Raw genomic sequence first — 16,652 nt, 5'->3', positions numbered from 1 at the left:
TTTTTAAAGTACTTCTTTTTTGAAAGTACAAAGTGCTTTAATTAGAAATGTGTTCACAACTATGCCTGTTTCTGAGTGTCACATACTTTTTCTCTTACTGCAGTTTTTCTTTCTCTTGATGAGGCAGTCCAAAAAAAAGCCAAACTGAAGACTAAAAATAACCTTCATGTAAAATAAATTACAACTACTGCATACCATACCTACCATAATGAATTCAATAACTTTCTCAATAACAGCAACTGGGAGAAATGACTTTTAATCTTCAAATTCTACTTTATTAATTCCTCTGTTACAGCATTTGCCTAAGTAAATAATCACTACTTTGGCCTTACAATTTGGCTGGGATTCGCACCTCTGTAAGCAAAGGAAAAAAAACATTTTTGATGGCTCATTCAAATGGAAAAGTCATATATCAGAAGATATTGTGTAAAACCTCAGTAGTTGTGATGGAAAGCAAAGTTTGGCAGAACACATTTAATTAGGCTTGGCTCTTTAAAACATTAAATACTCAGTTATAATCACATTACAGCTTTGTTGTTACAAAAAAAAGAAATTTCAAGGTCAACCCTTCATTACTTCACCCTTTTTTAAGGCATTAGAGGCAATTAAAAAGAATCAAAGAGAAACAAAATAAATGCTGTAACTTCTTTTTCCCTTCTCACAATATTAAAATTCTAACATAATAATACTTTTAGAGACTATATCTGAGCTCTCTTATAAATGGACATACCAAATACTAGATATTTTCATAATTTCTTTATATTAAAAATATGAGTAAGCTTATAAATCATTGAAAGATCACTGGTTTTCTATTTTTGTTTAAATGCTGTCTTTTAAATATTACTATGTAATATTTGTAACTGACAGTGATCATTTATTGTGTAAATGATCTTCCCTTCTATCTTTGCTCATCTGATCACTTTACAATTAATTTGAGTTGCTGTTTAGTAAAATAGCACTATATTAGCAAATGGCAGGGCCAGCATTCAATTCTAGGTTTAGCTAATATAAGCCAGAATCCAGTATCTGTACCTCTTTCATAATACCAAGTTAGGAAAGGTCAGAGCCAGTCCCTCCAAAGGACAAAATAAATGGTGGCCCCCGAAAACGGAAAAGAAAATCTGTTTCATTACAGATTTGTTTTTGGAGGAGCTCCTTATATATCCTGGAATGCCTCTTTTGTTGATGTTTACATATTATTGATGTTGGAGTAGACTGTGAGTAATCTGCTTTGGTCACAATCTCAGCACCACCAAAAGCAAGGCTGTGGTTTAAAATGAAGAACTACTAGAGCTGAAAGATGTCTTAGCCATTAGCATGCAAAATAAGACCAGTGGACTCCTGAACAGAATTTCAGTGAGAGAAATTCCAGCACAACCTTCTGAATATCTGTTATGAACTGACTATATCCCCCAGATACACATATATTCAAGTCCTAACCTCCATTATGATGACAACAAATAGTGGAACTCTTGGGAGGTGATTTGGTTTAAATGAGATCATGAGGGTGGAGCCCCCATGATGGATTAGTGCCCTTATTGGAGGAGGAAGAGTCACCGGAGCTTCCTCCCTCTACCATGGGAAGATACGGTGCAGCCATATGCAAGCCAGGAAGAGAGCCCTCACCAAGAACCAAATCTGCTGGCACCTTGATCTTAGACTTCACATGATCACACTTCAACTGTGAGAAACATGTTAATTCAAGTCCCCCAGCCTATAGGTAGTTTGTTTTAGCAGTCTGAACAACTATTGGTTATCATGATACTCCCTGCTCCATCATGTAACAAATCAGAGAGGTAAAAGTCTTTGATAATTTGCTTTGCAGAACATCTCTATCAAGGCAAGGTGATGTACTTACAGATTAAAGTAAGAGTTAACTATCAATTACCTTACTGACTATAACTAAAACTGCAAATACTACAGCTATCTTTGATTAGTAGAACATTTGAAATATTTATTATAATTCAGGTTGAGTCAGCTCTAAGTCTTTATTAATATCTTTGGCTACTTTTATAAACAAACTGTGAAAAAGAAAACACAATCTTTCAGATAAATGAGTGAATAAAAAACTGTACCATAGTGATTGTTGTCAAGACAAGTTCATTTAGGAAGCAAAGAGAAACCTCTTGTGGTCAATATCTATTTAACAATCAAATTTTCCTTTCTGACTGTGACTAGCCAATTTTTGCACCACATAAAATGAAAAGCCAAGTTGGAAAAAGAGCAAAAACATGACTGGTGTATTCAATTTAGCCAGTTCTTCAAAACATTTTTATATACATTTTAAAGTGTGAGCAGGCCAAAAAGATAAAATATTTCTGATATTTTTTAATTGTCAGAGATTTTCAGGTCACTAACTTTACCAGGTAGGTTTATTTTCTTTTACATGATCATGATTTTAATGAATAAGAGGCAGCAGACCTTCGGTGCAAGTAACAAAAGTTACTCTCTCAATATGGTGCCAAGTTATGTGGAAATAATCTCAGAGGTCATATCTTCTAACATTCTTATTCGACAGACAAGTTCACTGGGAATTAAGGAATAAAGGAACTTCCTTATAATACACTATATATGAGCAAACCTACAATTTTAAAGTCAAATTTTTGGGCACCAATACTGATGACACCAGATACCACACTCGACTTCTTTTTCATGACAAATAACTCCCAAGAACTACTTACAAACCTATGATTACTTTTAAAAAACTGTCAACTATTGCCATTGTTTTGGAGAAAACAGTTAGTTGATGAACTCAATACTATCTCCTTCAGAAAGTCTGCAGCCACATTGGAGTACTGGAAAACACTCAGTTTTCAAACACTTCTGACCAGTTCAACGATCAAAAAAAAAAAAAGAAAATAATAGATTAATGAAGCCTTCCCATAGGACACAAGAACCCATTCTTGGGCTGCCTTTATAGGTCACAAATGAGGAAGGCAAAGGCGTATACATTTTCCTCATCGAAAGCAATGAGGAGAGAGAGTAGGAGTGATTTGGAAAACCTGTATTCTCGGTAGCCTCTCAGCACTAAAAACAATGACATCAGTAAACATAGTGTAATTTAACTCAGAATATTAAAAGAAACCAAATGAAGGCAAATGTGGATAAATTCCTCAAATCAGCAGAGGTCCTTTAATCCAAAGACGTTCCCAAGCTTCATTATCTAATACACTGTCACACAGTACTACACTGTCACGTCAAAGGATTGTTCACTAAACGTAGACAACAAACTACAGCCAAAATTCAGTTGGAGAAGTGAGCCCCATTTAAAATTCCCTCAAACAACTGACCCCTGAAATATGTAATTAAGTCAAACACATGCTTCTGGTTTATGAAGAGCGCCCTTACAACTGCCAAAGTGTCGGTCTAATTTTAGAATAAAGCAAAAGCACAGTTTATATACCTCACATGACCCAAGTCCTCCACATAACAAAGGGGGACCCAGAGGTGCTCTTGGATTTCTAGTGTCTTCAGATCTGTACACTGGGAAGCAGAGATAACACTGTGCTGAACAGTGAGAAAGGACTTTCTTCAGTTAAAATTTGCTTCCAATCTGATAAAATTCAAGTGTGTGCCACTTCAGAATTTTTTATAAAACTCTTCAAAATGTGCTAATTTGTCAACAGATAAAATATTGAATACAGAAAGAAAACTATACCTAATTGGTCATGCAAAATCCTAACCAATAATGTCACTAAAATATAATGAGGGCCTCCCTGATGGCGCAAGGGGTAAGACGCAACCTATGAGGCTGTCCACAACCTTTGCAGCACGAGTTCGATCCCCAGCTGGCCAGGGAGCAGCCTACATAGTGCAGTAGACCTCTCCTGACTCTCCCGCTGCTCCCCTCAACAGTGTATTACGGTCAATCTGCTTGTTCTGTTCCCCACTCTGTCTCTGGTGAATCTTCTCGCCCCACCCCCCAACACCTCTGGCCTTACGCCAGCTTTTGTATTAATAAATAAATAAATCTTAAAAAAAATAACGATTTCCTCATAAAACACAAGTAGTAGAAAATTTCTAGGAGCTTAACTGTATTTACATGATACAATAAGAACTAATACAATATGCATATTTATAAACATTCTTTTTGAGAAATGATGCCTTACAGTAAACAACTTATTCACTATTTGTATATATTCCATGCACAAATCACTGTAATAAATAAAAAAACTAGTATTTTAAGGTACGTCAGTCAGATTCTCAGATCCAACCTGTTAGAAGTAGCAGCCAAGTGAACAGAATTCTTATGACTAATTAGACAAAATCCTATGTTCATCAAAGATCTTTAAAGATTCTGGAAGGCTTACTTGCTACTCCTGATGCAAGTCCATACAGCAGCCCTCCCCCCTCTGACTGCTGAGGGAAAACATGCGCTCCGGGAGGCGGGGGCTTTTCTTGTCTGATAAAGTTATACAACAACGTCTTCACAAGTTTACTGGTATATGGAAGACTACATAAAAAGAAAAAAGAAGAAAGTCAACTTATTTATGGGAGTCACTTGATTTTGTAAAATGACAAACATAATCAATATGAAGTTTTCAATTAGCATAATATGAAAAAATCTAGGCTTATCATTTAATAAGGAAGACCAGGGTCTTTTAGGTCTGACTTGAGGCTTACTTCTGATTTTCCTCTTATTGTGCCTATAATCACTGCTCAAATTACTTCCACTCTAAATTTAACTGTTTTATTTGTGATTTGTATTACAGATGAAATACACTGTATATACAGTACCTGGCACTTGGAGGGAGGTAGTAACACAGGATCAGTAGGAAAGAGCAGGAATTAAAAAGCAATAATATAAGAGTATATTTATAAAGTATGAAATTTCTCAATTTATGCATGCAAACAAAAAATATACATAGGCGTAGAGAAATTTTTTAATGATAATTTCAATGATCTTTAAGTATAAATAATTAATGAAAGGAGAAAGGACAGAACATAGGTGAAAAGGGCTATGTGTCCACCAATTGGTGATAATTCCTGCAACTGAGAGAAAACTCTGTGATAGGTTCTTGACCTTTAGCTCTGGCCCTTTCCCTATTACTGGTGATTCTCAAATATGTGACAAAAGCCCCATATTATGAAAACATGCCACCAGTGTAAACCAAGGTAGCAAGAGGCATCTGAAAAATACAAAACTCCCAATTCACTGAGAATTTTAATCAAAGAAACGTATTCATACTTGTGTTACATTCTAAAATTCTGTAAGGAATATATCAATAGTAGATATGGTTGTGTGTGTGTGCGCACATGCACATATATTTAATATTTTAATATTTATCTATTCCCATCTTCACCCACTAGGAGATTCTAAGTTTCTGCTCATATACATAGCTCTACATCTTAACACATGCATGGGATGTAGTAAGTACACAATAAACATTTGTTGATAAAATGAAAACCGAAATAGTCAATTAAGAGTCTGTTGGAACAGTCCAAGTACAGGCTGAGAGGGCACTGGTAATAGCAATTTCAGTGGGACTGGTGAGATGGGGAAGATTTCAATAAGCAAATATGATTCAATGGCATTCAGGCATTGAGAACAAAGGAGAAGGAAGAAGAAAGATGACTTTAAAGCTTCCATTCTGCAAAGCAAACACTAGGCAAGACAGATGAGGATGCAAAGAGGTAGGAAGGAAGACTAATTTAGACAGGAAAGCAAACTCTAGTTTTTACTACAATCAAAGGAAATGTCCAGTTGGAAATATGAGAAATATTAAAGTAAGAAGAAAAAACCAGAAACACATATTTACACAATAAAAAAAAAAAACCTAGCAAATTTAAATTAAAAACGTACCATGGACCTCGCATCAAATACTTGTGACTGATGCTCTGTCGCAAAACTTCCTTGTGGAAGAGTTGGCAGGAAAGGAAAACAACCATTGTTGAAATCGCTTCTACTGATATGTCATATGTAATATCTCTGCAGAACAGGAAAAAAAAAAAAGCAGAATAATGATCACCTTAGAAAATAAAGACAATGATCTTATCTAAATAAGCTACACACTTAAAAACTCAAATCTGGGCCTTCCTGGTGGCACAGGAGTTTAAGTCTCAGCGCTATCAAGCTCTCAAAGGCCTCTGTAGTATGGTGTCAATCCCTGGCCAGGGAGCTGACTCTCATGGCACCGCAGTTCTCTTCTGTCTCGCCTGCTGCTCCCCTCAGCAGTGTATTTCAGTAGATCTGCCTGTTCTTCTGCTCCCCACTCTGTATCTGGCGAGTCCTCTCACCCCCGCACCTCTGACCAATATCCCAGGTCTTGTATGCATAAATAAATCAAAACAAAACTTAAAAAAAAAAACACCTCAAATCCAATATTGAACATGTTTCTAGGCTCTTAAAAGACATGAATATAGTTAACATAAAAATTAAGTCAAACAAAAATATGAAACCCTTTCCCAGAGTTAGCTTATGTACCTGGATGAGGTACCCCATTATTTTCTTATTCTCCAGTTTCCATCTCCAAGTGATTCACACATCAACTCACGCAAAATGAAAACAATCACCACTGGTGATCTGCCATAAAGAACCACTGTAAAGGGCCTCCCTGGTGGCGCAGCAGTTGTGTGCTGAGTTGCGAAGCTGCCTGCAGCCTCTGTAGCCCCGGTTCGATCCCCAGGCTCCGGAGAGGGTCCCACATGGCGCGCAGACCTCTCCTGCCGCCCGCTGCTCCCCTCAGCAGTGTACTTCGTCAGTCTGCCTGTTCTGCTCTCCACTCTGGATCTGGTGATTGCTCTCACCCTCCCGCACTTCTTTTTTTTTTTTTTTTTTTTTTTTTTTTTATAGAGGCATGCTTTATTTATTTGTTTGCTGGTTTGTTTGTTTTGTTTATACATGCACTGGGTACAGTCAGAAGCGCGGGAGGGTGAGAGAATTCACCAGAGCCAGAGCGGGGAGCAGAGCAGGCAGAAGGACCGAAGTACACTGCTGAGGGGAGCAGCGGGCGGCAGGAGAGGTCTGCACGCCATGTGGGACCCTCCTCCGGTGGCCGGGGAGCAGCCGGGGATCGAACCGGCGCCGCAGAGGCCGCGGGCAGCCTCGCAACCCAGCGCTCAACCGCTGCGCCACCGGGGAGGCCCTAACTGTACCCAGTGCTTGTATAAATAAATAAATATAAATAAATAAATAAATAAACCCTTTAAAAAAAAAAAAGAACCACTGTAAAGCCTTCATGCCCGCCCTTCTTTAGTTATAATACAGAAATAAATATTCAAATTGTAGAAGTGAACAGACACCACAGTATAGGGAAGAAAACAATGTCTTTTGGAATTGATCACTTTACAAGAACAGTGGTACTAGATCTTCTGTCTGTAAGATCCACTTTCTCAAGGCCAACTCTGCAGTCATCAAAATATGAAAAGTCTTCAAAATATTATTCTGGTATTATTAAGCATATTTCTACTATAAAAGATTACCCTTTTTCTCCCAAGATCTGTAATACATTTTAGAAACAAATCTTAGCTCAAATAAAGAGGAAATAAAATTTCAACTGAGCAGAAATAAATGCATCAAGAAATCTTTAGTTATTGCAAAAATTTAAACATGATTACCATGAAATACAGCAGCAAGTTATACAATGAAAGCCAAAACCTAAAAATAGGAAAAAGAGTAATAGCTTCAAAAGAGTATCAAAATATTTACAGAACTGAATTATTCATGATAAGGCTGAAGAAAAGTACTTAATATCTACTTAAAAGAAGGCCCATTAAACAAAGATGACTTATTCCAGAACATAGCAAGCTTAAATTCCACCACATGTTTTAAGGAATTATTGTTGATAGGAATAGCTTTAAAACAAAATACACAAAAGAGAAAAGTCCCATGAAATTGATCTTATTATATAATAAATCTCAATTCTACTCAAAAATCTTAGGACATTAACATTAAAAACAGATCTTCCATAAGATCCAGCAATTCCACTCTTAGGAATCTACCCACAGAATGCAAAAATGCTCTTTGGAAGGGATATATGCACTTTTATGTTTGCTGTAGCACTATTTACAAAAGCCACATTATAGAAACAACCCAAGTGCCTAAGGACAAACAAGTGGATTAAGACGATCACTATATACATAATGGAACACTACTCAGCTATTAAAAAAAAAAAAAAGATGAAATCTTGACATTTGCAACACGGATGGAACATGAGGGACTCATTCTTAGTGAAACAAAAGAAAGAAAGAGAAAGACAGATATCACATGGTTTCACTTACACATGGAATATAGAGTAATAAAACAGATCAGGCAAAACCAAACCAATAACAAACCCTTGAAATCTGTCAGTAAAACTGAGGACACCAGGACAGTGAGGGAGGGTGAAAAGCAATGTGTGGAGGAGGACCAATGGACTAGGGTGAAGGACTATGGGTGACTTGGTGGTAGGTGTGGCTGATGACACATATTTGAAAAGGTGTGATCCTATATCTCTGAATCACATACAGTCCTCCAAGTCAATGATTACACCACTAGAAGTTTTTTTATTTTTTTATTTTATTTATTTTTAAAGATTTATTTATTTATTTATTTAAACAAGCACTGGGTATAGTCAGAAGCGCGGGAGGGTGAGAGAATTCACCAGAGCCAGAGCAGGGAGCAGAGCAGGCAGAAGGACCGAAGTACACTGCTGAGGGGAGCAGCGGGCAGTAGGAGAGGTCTGGGCGCCATGTGGGACCCTCCTCCGGTGGCTGGGGAGCAGCCGGGGATCGAACCGGTGCTGCAGAGGCTGCGGGCAGCTTTGCAACCCAGCGCTCAACCGCTGCGCCACCGGGGAGGCCCTGAAGTTTTTTTTAAAAGTACTATAGAAAACAAGTATTGTAGAACAATTTTAATGAAATCTCTACATTTATTGCTTTAAATATTAATAACATGGAATACAATTCTTATGCTTGTTTTCTCTTGAATGAAAGGCAAACCTGGTCTTTCATGTCATATTATGACTTATTGATGATAATTTAGATGCTCAAAACCTACAGATTTTGCTTCATAATAATCATTTATTCCGACAGCCTAAGCCTATCCCGGAAACCATAGTGTTAGTCAGCTGGCCCAGGCTTTTCAGTTGGGTCAAGTCTTAAAGCCAAATCTTGCAGAACAAATATATACCATGCCACAAGGTAGAGCCTATCTGGGGAGGTGACAACCTCCAGTAAGTCTGCTAGCGTGTTCAGTCATTGCGTCAGTTACAAAGAACCAACTGCAATCATTTCAATTTAACATCTAACTCTATGTTCCAGATGCAGAAGGAAATTATTTTAGTTCATTTAAACTTAAAAACTATGTCTATTTATAAATACTAGGTCTAACTACCTTGAGGAAAGAGTGTATATTTAGAACAGAGAATTACTCTCCTTCAAAATTTATTGAGCCAAACAAAATCAGCAGTGGGAGAACAGGAAAAGTGTTAATCCTTGAATCATCGCAGATTTTGCAATGCTCTAAGAATGTAGAGTGGAAGGATTGATGCTGGGAAATAGGGAAAGCCTATATAGCACATAAGAAAATTGACTCGCCACAACATTAAGCTGGAACTAAAGGATCCCTCCTGTGTGCTTTCATAGATCCATATAAAAAAACTTCTATTTATCACATTGTATCACAGTTCATATCATTCAACAAATATTCATAAAGAATGTATTCAATGTCAGTATTAAAACAATCATTTTTAATAAACTGAAGGTGATGCATTTATTTTTAAAATTACTGAGTGCCTACTATGTAAAAAACAATGTAACACAACAAGTCTGCAAAAGAGTGAGTAGAAGAGTCTGGCACATACGATGCAATTACAATGAAATCAGGCCAATAACATGAAAGAATATGAACTATTTTTATTCGGGACACAAATATAACAACAAACTCTGTGAAGAGCAAGGGGGAAAGATTTCACAAAGAAGGTGATATCTGAGCAGAAAATGAAGAAGAGGAGGATGGACATTAAAGCAAAAGGGAAAAAATAAAAAGATACATAGCTACAAAAAGGTCTGATAATTTTAAAGAAAAAAAGGAAAGAAAATTCAATTATTGCTCAAACATCAATTATACAGGGGGTGGGGGGGAAAGTAGGGACACAGGGACTGGTGTTGGAAGATGAGAACTGAATGAAAAGGGAAAGAATAGCTACAAGAAAAAGTATAAAATATTCACAAATTAGCTAAGAATTCAAAGGAAATCTAGGATGAAAATGTTAAAACTCTAAAAAAAGGACATACAAATGATCTGAATGGAATGATTTAATAGTATAAACATGATAATTCTACCTAAATTGATCTTAAAAGTCAACGCAGTCACACAAAATTCTCATTCAACTTTTTTCAGCAGCTTCATAAATTGACACTAAAATATTATTAAAGAAAAAAACATATAGTGGGGCCCTCCTGGTGGTGCAAGGGGTTAAGTCTCAGCACTATGAAGCTACTGGCAGCCACAGAAACATGAGTTCGATATTCAACCAGGGAGCTAACCCACAGGGCACAGCAGACCTCTCCTGTCTCAACTGCTGCTCCTTAGCAGTGTATTCAGTCCATTTGCCTATTCTCTCCCCACTCTGTCTCTGGTGAATCCTCTCACACACCTCTGGTCTACACCCTGGTTCTTGTATGCGTAAATAAATGAAAAATCAATCTTTACACAGCACAGTGCTCAACCCTCTGCGCCACTGGGAAGGCCCGAAAAATCAATCTTTAAAAAAAAAGAAAGGATGTATTTTTTGGCATTTAAATTCAACCTGAATAATGTTGTTATTCAAAAAACAAAAATGAGAAAGCTTCTAAGTGCTTGTGCACTTAGAGGAACAACTGCAAAGAAAGACTGTTAACTAGAAAAAGAAGAAAGTTAAAAAAAAAGTGTATAATGTCCTACCTTTAGTGTGAATACATGGGAAAAAAGAATGTATATTCATAATTGCATGTATATGCACAAAAATTTTCAGGAAAAGATACGTAAGAAACTGAAAACAGTGATTATGGAGGCAAATGGAAGGATCTGGAAGATGGAGGACACGGGGGAGGGGGGAAGGCGGTAGAGCATGTTCATGTACACTTTCATATGCTTGGATTTTTTAAATATAAGTGTAATTCACCTGTTTGAAATTAATAAAAATCTAAGACAAGATTGGTATATATGATAAAGTTGAACTTTTATTGGTTAAAATCTGATGACACTGAAGCAAGAGCAAACAAAAAAACCGAATCACACTGTGGTGTTTTACAGGAGTCACTGACCTAGGATCTGCTTTGAGACTATTAAACTCACTCTGTTAAGGGCCTCCCTGGTGGTGCAGCGGTTGCGCGCTGGGTTGCGAAGCTGCCCGCAGCCTCTGCGGCGCAGGTTTGATCCCCGGCTGCTCCCCGGCCACCAGAGGAGGGTCCCACATGGCGCGCAGACCTCTCCTGCCGCCCGCTGCTCCCCTCAGCAGTGTGCTTCGGTCCTTCTGCCTGCTCTGCTCCCCGCTCTGGCTCTGGTGAATTCTCTCACCCTCCGCGCTTCTGACTGTACCCAGTGCTTGTATAAATAAATAAATAAATCTTTTTAAAAAATTTACTTATTTAAAAAAAAAAAAAACTCACTCTGTTAACTTTAACAAATCTCTCCTCTGGGTCTCAGGGTTTTGGAGGGTGGTTTTTTGTACATAAGTATGTGAGACAAGGTAATCTCCAATGTCATTTCTTGCTATAACTATCTATAACTCTCAAAAAAATAGTATTCAAGGTAATGGTAGATTCCAGTGAAAACACAATTTTTAATACATTAATTGGGCTATCTGAAGTGCCAAATAATTAGGGAAAAGAGCCAGACAGGCCAACACTTAAAAGAAACCAAAATTCTACCATGCTGAGTGTGGCGGTTTTTAAGAGATGAAAAATGTTTTAAGCCAACAGATCTTTCTTGTTTTAATGTCCTTGTACAATCTTCAGAAGATTTTCATTACACAATCGCCAAAACAAAGTCAACTTTAAAAAGCCCAAGTGTTGCTTTGGCTGCCATATTATCCCAAGAACTTTCCACCATCTGGTTTGGAAATGTCCTAGAACAAACTACTGTTGGAGCAAGTTATTAATTTCATGTGAGGGAAAAAAGACAGGCGCCATGACCTCGCACTGCTCTGCTAGGGCAGAGCGGAACACTTGGATAAAGACAAAAGCCTTCATGAAATGGGTGTTAGTGTTGGCTAAGGACAAAGTCAACGAATACAGAGGGAAAAAACATCCTCCTCTGACTTACTACTGGATAAGAAACCTGATGGTACTGTAAATGGAACATAAGTTTAACAAAAACAACTGACAAGTTCAAAGGATTAAACCAAAATTTAGAGACATCAATGTCATGCCAACGGGGAGATTCTAAAAGTAAAATATGAGGGAAAACTAAAAAGTGGTGATCTAGTACATTGTAGATAATGTCAATGCAGTGATGGATAGTTTTAAAAGTTAACAAAATCAGAGACACAGCACAACTCCTCATTTATAAATGTCTTAGCAGTGAAACAAAATGTCTGAAAAAATTTACATTCTAGTTTTAAAACTGTCATTCCTTACTGTTAGCAGCTCCTTTATCTATCAACTCCATTATATATAAGAAATAAATATATCACGTAAGTCAAATAACCATCCCATGTTTTCATGATTTCTCAAAGAACTAATTTTACATATTAAACAATGCATCAAATATATAAAATGTAGTCACATATCTTCTTGAAAACAATCAAAATAAAGTTCAATAACAAAGGGACTTTAAAGATAAACCTAAAAATTAAAAATATGAATTGATAAGATGAATATATAATAAAAACATGTATAATAAAACATAAAAAATGATCATACAGGTGTACAAAGTACAATTATGCCAACTTAAAATGTTGCATTCATAAAATGAGGAAGAACAATTAAAAAAAAAAATAACCCAGGAATTTAAAATGGTTGCTGACACTTCATCAAAAGGTAGAAATGGCTTTAAAATATATAGAGATGTTTAGTCTCACTTGTAATGAGAAAATACCTGCAAGAACCACAATATGATTTTCATTTCTAACTTACAAAAAAAAAGCATACAATATTGACAAGGCTCTGTTAAATGTTTTTGGTAGAACTACAGTTGGCATAATACCATCAGGGGACAATTTGTTTTCAAGTATATCATATTTTTTAACCAACTTTTAAAAGGTACTCACTTAATTCTAACTCTAAAAATTTACATGACTGCTCTACCTACATATATGCACAAAGTGAATCTACTTATATCTAATAATCCAAACTATGGAATATTATTCAGTACCAAAAAGAAATGAGTTGTTAAGTCATGAACTTGGAAGAACCTTAAATACACATTATATGAAAAAAGTCTATCTGAAAAGGCAACATACTGCAAGATTCCAATTACATGACATTCTAGAAAAAGCAAAACAGTGGAGACAGTAAAAAGATCAGAGCTAGCCAGGGATCTCAGAGGGTGGGAGGGACAAACAGGCAGAGCACAAAGGATTTTTAGAACAGTGAAACTCTTATGATACTATAATGGTGGGTGTATATCATATATATTATCAAAACCCATAAATGTACAACCCCATAAGTGAGCCCTAATGTCAACTATCACTTTGGGTAAATGCAAATATCACCTTGGGTGATAATGATAATATAGGTTCATCAACCGTAACAAATGGAACACTGCAGGGAAGGGGGGATGTTGATAACAGGGGATGCTGATAGTGGGGGGATGCTATTACATGTGTGGGGATAAGGAATATATGGGAATTCTCTATAATTTCTGTTCAGTTTTGCTAAGAGTCTAAAAACAGTAACTAAAAATAAAGTTTATTAATTTAAATATTCATCTTATTTATTTTATGCATACAAGAGCTGTGGTATAGGCCAGAGGTGCGGGGTGGGGCGGGGGGGAGGGAAGCAGGCAGAGGGTGAGAATTCACCAGAGACAAGAATGGGGACAGAACAGACAGATCTACTGAAATACACCGCTGAGGGGAGTAGCGGGCAAGACAGGAGAGGTCTGCTGTGCCTTATGGGTCAGTTCCCTGGCCAGAAATGGAACTCGTGCTGCAGTGGCTGCCAAAAGCTTCATAGTGCTGAGACGTAACCCCTTGCACCACCAGGGAGACCCTAAAGCTTAATTCATTTTAAAAAAGAAAGTGTGACATTACTTTAGAAATATAAGGTAAGATATAAAATAAATATTTTTATATAAATCACCAGAAGAGCTAAATACTAAAAATGAGAATCTCTGGGAGAAAAAAGAAATACAAACAGATGTGACAAAGAAAATTTGTACTCATTAAAATTCCTCTTTACCATTTGGGTTTTTCCCCCACACCATGTGCATACATATATTACAATTTAAAATAATTGCATCAGACCTCCCTGGTGGCAAAGGGGCTGATGAGTCTCAGTGCTATGAAGCTATCAGCAGCCACTGCAGCATGAGTTCCATCCCCCACCAGGGAGCTAACCCACATGGCACAGGGGACCTCTCCTGTCTTGCCCACTGCTCCCCTCAGCAGTATATTTCAGTCAATCAGCCTGTTCTGCTCCCCACTCTGTCTCTGGTGAATCATCTCCCTCCCCATTACCCCCCCACCCCGGCCTATACCCCAGCTCTTGTATTAATTCATTCATTAAATCTTTTTTAAAAATAATAAAATAAAATCATTGCATCAACATCAAAACAACCAATATTAACTATCCAAATATGGATTATATTTGAAATGAAGTGACACTATAAAAAAACTTATATAAGTGACATATTAAAAAAATTAAAAAGAAAAAAAACTGTTTTTCTGTTGGAAAAACTAACATTTTCAGTTACTAAATATTTTGCTACATATGCATTAAGAAAAAGAAATTAACAAAGGCATTCTGTACCAAACTTGCTTTTATAAGAGCAAAAATTCTTTGATGGCAGAGATTCAAAATTTTCAATACTGAGTTACCTAAGAATCTACAAACTGACCTTAGAAAATTTACTTTTTATACTTCAGGGACATCATATATAAAATGAAAAGGCTCTAATGAACTGGATGTCTTCAAATGTCTGTTTGATGGCCTATGATCTATTAATTCCAAATTTAAAATGACAAAACTGAGGCCTACAGTGACACCCATGCTGAGTGGTAGAGCTAGATTCAAAGCCCTTCTTTTGCATTCAGAATTGTCTTTTTCTACTACATAATACATGTATCCTATTGTTCTTTTTTTTTTTTTTTTTTTTTTTTTTTTTTTTTTATAGAGGCATGTTTTTCTTTATTTGTTTGTTTGCTTGTTTGTTTTGTTTATACATGCACTGGGTACAGTCAGAAGCGCGGGAGGGTGAGAGAATTCACCAGAGCCAGAGCGGGGAGCAGAGCAGGCAGAAGGACCGAAGTACACTGCTGAGGGGAGCAGCGGGCGGCAGGAGAGGTCTGCGCGCCATGTGGGACCCTCCTCCGGTGGCCGGGGAGCAGCCGGGGATCGAACCGGCGCTGCAGAGGCCGCGGGCAGCTTCGCAACCCAGCGCTCTACCGCTGCGCCACCGGGGAGGCCCTATCCTATTGTTCTTGACAAACAGTTTTGCATTTATGAGAAATCTGAACACCAATCATATAAAATCAACATTTTTTGTGGTACTGGACATACTGTGGTCACAAAGTAATCACTTTCTAATAATGTCTGTAAGACACCTAGTGTTTTAACATATACCAATTGTAAAGGACTTTGAGCCACTACATTTGCAATGGAATATTCCTTCGCACAGTAACAGGTAACATGAAAAGTAGTGGTGAGTGTAAAGACAGAAAATAAAACATGATAAAACTACAGAGAATGAGAGGGTGAGAGCAGTTGTTTTCAAGAAGCAGACCTTTGGGCAGAAGAAACCTGAAGAAGGTCCGTATATGTACCAGCCAGATATATGAGGGAAGATAGTCAAGGCAGAAAAAGCAGAAAGGGCAAAAAGGCCCTGGAGACAGGAGTGGACTGGAATGTTCCAAATTAGTAAGGATACCAGTATAGCTGAAGCAAAATGAGAGAAGTAGATAAGGTTAGCAGGTAATATCAGACCTCTGTACCTGAGAAGTCACACTACTCAAATACATGGTTCCCAATAAAAGGCATTAAAGGCAATCAATTGTGACTATCTCATCTTTATCAATATATAACTTAATAAAAAAAAAAACTAGATTGGGTTTCTTAAACTATAATATTTGCAGAAAAATCTGCAAATCAGAGCCAGGCTGAGAATTAAGTAGTCCCAGTCCTCAATCAGTTCACAGGCTAACCGAGGAGAACACATAAATGGACCTCAGAGGAAGAGGCCATGTGTATGTTAGGCCTGGGGCCAACAGAAAGGCCCACTATGAGCAGATTTCACAGGGATCCAAGCAGCAGCAGCAGAGAAAAAGGGCAGGGCCTGTTCTTGACAATGGTATCATCATACAAAGGCAACAGTGATAACTTTGAAACAGTAACAACAAAACCAAATAAAAAGAGAGAAGTAGAAAGAATCCAGTTCAAGGTCTCAAAATAATTTCTATTTCACAATAAAATATCACAATCAGTCCCCAAAACATAGGTATTGGGCCCATACAACATAAATGCTTCTGTTGGTAAGACCCCAGCTAAGCTCCACCAGGAGGTGGAGTCACCTGGAGTATCACTCAACTTGC

The 16,652-nt window shown here is 37.3% G+C and overlaps 1 protein-coding gene across 1 annotated transcript in view; it reads right to left on the bottom strand.

Moving 5' to 3' along the window:
- The window catches only part of DYM (dymeclin), a 309,395-nt gene that overhangs the window by 233,862 nt on the left and 58,881 nt on the right, over positions 1-16,652 (bottom strand). The window contains exons 6-7 of the mRNA XM_054694056.1: positions 5,804-5,929; positions 4,311-4,453 (exon numbers count right to left, since the gene is read on the bottom strand). Coding sequence (XP_054550031.1) covers positions 4,311-4,453; positions 5,804-5,929 — 269 coding nt within the window. The remainder of the gene's footprint in view (positions 1-4,310; positions 4,454-5,803; positions 5,930-16,652) is intronic.

The sequence above is a fragment of the Talpa occidentalis genome, unplaced genomic scaffold (genome assembly GCF_014898055.3).
Source record: "Talpa occidentalis isolate TD23 unplaced genomic scaffold, MPIMG_talOcc4v2.1 talOcc4.13, whole genome shotgun sequence".
NCBI lineage: Eukaryota > Metazoa > Chordata > Mammalia > Eulipotyphla > Talpidae > Talpa > Talpa occidentalis.
Note: the sequence above shows the minus strand (reverse complement) of the source record. Positions and strands in the feature narration are given on the sequence as shown.